General features: G+C 31.3%; 1 protein-coding gene across 2 annotated transcripts; it reads right to left on the minus strand.

Moving 5' to 3' along the window:
* Positions 1–287: 287 nt before the first annotated feature.
* Positions 288–1,849, minus strand: LOC101211775 (transcription factor MYB48). 2 transcript variants are annotated; one of them, XM_004148168.3, is made up of 3 exons: positions 1,381–1,849; positions 1,130–1,259; positions 288–1,041 (listed from the first exon to the last, which is right to left on the minus strand). In XM_004148168.3, the coding sequence occupies exons 1-3, from the start codon at positions 1,496–1,498 to the stop codon at positions 486–488; spliced, it is 804 nt and encodes a 267-aa protein (XP_004148216.1). In that variant the 5' UTR covers positions 1,499–1,849; the 3' UTR covers positions 288–485. The 2 variants fall into 2 exon arrangements, with proteins under 2 accessions (XP_004148216.1, XP_011657252.1); XM_011658950.2 differs by having other exon boundaries at positions 1,352–1,845.
* Positions 1,850–3,522: the final 1,673 nt, after the last annotated feature.

Genomic DNA, 3,522 nt, shown 5'->3' on the forward strand with positions numbered 1-3,522 from the left:
GTATTGGAGGGACAATATATAAATTGGAAAAGGTAGAGTAAATTAAACCAGTGATATATATATATATATTAGGGATGTGGTGGTGGTGAGTTGAATTGATAATGGTGTTAATGGAACTGTCCAGCTAACAAGATATAATTTATAAATCAGCCTTAGAAAAACCCAAAAAGCAAATGCCGCCTTTTGTTTTTAACTTAACCACTTTTTATCTTTATCTTCATCTTTTCTCTTTCTCTTTCTCTGTTATTTATATATACTCTATTGCTTTTATTTAGAAGATAGAAACGAACAGCCATCAAAAGTTTTTATTCAAAACTTAATCACATCACAGAAGTAGAAAAATGGATCTAAATCCATCACTTTCCATTATTCTTTAACTTAGTTTGTATGAACAAAAACACAGCTAAAAAAGCACATTAACTTACAAATGCATTAGTGAACTTAGACGACAACAGAAGTAATCACTACATATTTATACACAAAATTCAATAGAAAAAATTCTGATTAGGCTGAGCTAAGCCAAGACATGGCCACCCAGAGAATATTAGCTTGCTTTCTTCTTCCTCCATCTTCCACAGTGAATCCCCACAGCAATAATCCTCCCATGAAGAAGCAGCAGAATTCAAAGCAGGACAAGAAAAGTTATTGTCTTCACTATACACATCTTGATTCATAATCAAACTCTCATGATTTGATACCTCAATATCTTTCCATATATCATCCATGGTGTATCCATTTTGATCACCACCCACTTCTTTGTTCTCTTCAATCTTCTTCTTTGTTGAAGATGAAGCTGATATTTCAGACCCACCTGAATCAAAAAACTTCACTGGTCCTGTATCTGCAGGAAATTCCTTTGCTGGGTTGTTGAAGGAAGAAGATGAAGAAGAAATTGATGATGATGATGATGACGATGATGAAGAAGAAGATGCAGATAAACCCCTTCTTTTCTCTTGTGCTTTTTTCCTCATATGGGTTCTCCAGTAGTTCTTGATTTCATTATCAGTTCTACCTGGTAATTTTCTAGCAATTTTGGACCATCTGATATTGAAACAAAACAAGAGGAATTTAGAGATCAAATGGTTCAGAAGTTTAGACTTAAGAATCTATGAAGTTTGTAGAGATGAACCTGTTTCCCCATTTGGCGTGAAGTTCAAGCACAAGTCTTTCTTCTTGAGTAGTCATCTTTCCTCTCTTAAGACCAGGATGAAGATAATTAACCCATCTCAGCCTACAGCTTTTGCCTGTTCTATTCAATCCTACAACAAAAATTCCACAAAATTTCCCAAAATCCAAAAGTAATCAAAACAGAGTCCTTTGAAAAAAAGATAAAATCTTCAGTTTAGCCTACCTATCAACTGTCTCCCGCCACCTTCAAACCTGAAACTTTTGCAATGAAATCCCATCTTCGATCTCCAAATAAGCCCACAAAGCATATCAGCTGAATGTCTTCTTGTTCTGTCCATGGACCCTTTCTGATTTCCTGTCCTTCAACCATTTTTTTTTTTCTTTTCTTCTTTTTTTCTCTCTCAGCTCACCAACTCATGGAGACTTTGAGTGTATTCAACTAATATTTATAGCATCACAATCTCAAGTAAGTGACTTTACTTTATGAAGGAGTTTTGAATCCTGACCGTACGTGTAATGTAATGTAATGGAGGGAGAGCCACCAATGGAAGTGAGGTGGGGTTTTTTATTTATTAGTGATAAGTAACCTTATGCATATGATGTAAGCCATTAACACCAAAAATAATCAAAGTAAGCGATTGATATGTTGATGTAGCTTTCAAAAACGCCTCTTTCGAACCCAAGGGTCGATCAACTTCTTCCTGTCTGTCTCTAGTATTCTTTTAGAAATAAAAAAACAAAAGGGAAAAACAACCCACTATACATTGAGATCTTTTTTCTTTAATATAGAAAGAAAAATAAAGTTTTTATAAGGTATTATGAAAACCCACGTTGGGATTTCAAAATAAGGTGGAGTTTTGTGGAAGGCAATTGGTATATGCGTTGAAAGTGTTCGATGAAATGCTCCATAGAGTTCTAATGTGTAAACAAATAAAGGTTAAAACTGCGGTAAAGTGGTTAGTGGAATACCTTTGTGTTTCTGAAAATGCTTGTCAAATCATTTGTATTGAGAAAAGACATCATCTAAATTCCACCAACAATGGGAAGAGAAGAGCAAACAAAAAAGATAAAAAGAAAAGGCTTAGAAACCACCTTTTTTTCCCCTTTGTTTTGGGTGCAAATTCGTAGTGTTGATTGCTGGAATAAGCTGCTGAAGAGAAATGAGTTCAAAATGAAATTAGGAGATTTGGACCAAGTAGCCCTTTTTAAGAAAAATAAAACTAAGCTTCTATCAACTTTGTTTTGTATATTGCAAATCTAACAAAAAAAAAAAAGAAAAATATTAATAATATTAGAGATTTTAATTGTGGTTAGTTGAGGAAATAATTCTAAGGAGGATTGTAAAATGAAGAGGAAAAGAATGGAAGCAGAAGGAGAGGAAAAATATTATTGCCATTATTGATTATGAAAAGAATTATAAGTAGGATTATTGTCTCTTTTAAAAGCATTATAAACTTCTATTTCTGATTTTTAATTACTTTGTTGATTGTTTCAATCTGTGGTTATGTTTGTATTCTGTAGGTTGTAAACCCATTTCAACAACATCAATTTCTACCTACAAATTATAAAGATGAACTTATTTAAAAAATACAATTGATTTTAATTTAATAAAATGTCTTTAGAGTTCACAAACTCAATCAAATGGCAATCACATGGTAATAAGATGTCAATCTGATTGATTATATTTTTGTGAAATAGTTGTACTTATTTCAGTTATATGGGAAGATATATATGGTTTGAGTTGTGGAATTTATAAGAGCCTTTAATTTTCTTTCTATTGTCATCTAATTACTATTTTATTTCTATGTAATAATTAGTAGTTTGTGATCGTCGTATCAATTTTTATAACATATCGAGTACTCCATGATTTATTTATATTACGACCCAAAAATGAGTATCTATTTGAATTAATGCTTCACGAGTGTTTTGTTAAAAAAAAAAAAAAGTATTCCATGATTTCTATCAAATTGTCATGTGATCACTGTCTAAATGATATATTACTGTTATCTGATTGTTTTGTGAGATTTTTATTAGATATTTAGTACTTTATGGTTATTAATTATGTGATTGTTATGAAAAAAACAGTAATCAAATGAAAAAGAAAAAGTTAATCATATGACAATTAGGAAGCAATTAAGCAATATAAAAAAATTACTATGACAAGAGAAAGAAGTCAAATGTCAATCTACCAAAGAAGCTAACTAAAATTGGAAAAAAAAAAAAAAGTAGAACAATTGGAATGTAATAATAGAAGATAACCAAAAGACAATTCGACGGTAATCAAATGATTATATGAGTATTTTGTTGTGGTTGTGGTTGAACTTCCTATGGTCATTTTTCATAGTGGTAATGGAATGATCTGTTTGAAAATTTTGTATAGCTAAAGTTTTAACT

Source organism: Cucumis sativus, chromosome 6, assembly GCF_000004075.3.
Source record: "Cucumis sativus cultivar 9930 chromosome 6, Cucumber_9930_V3, whole genome shotgun sequence".
NCBI lineage: Eukaryota > Viridiplantae > Streptophyta > Magnoliopsida > Cucurbitales > Cucurbitaceae > Cucumis > Cucumis sativus.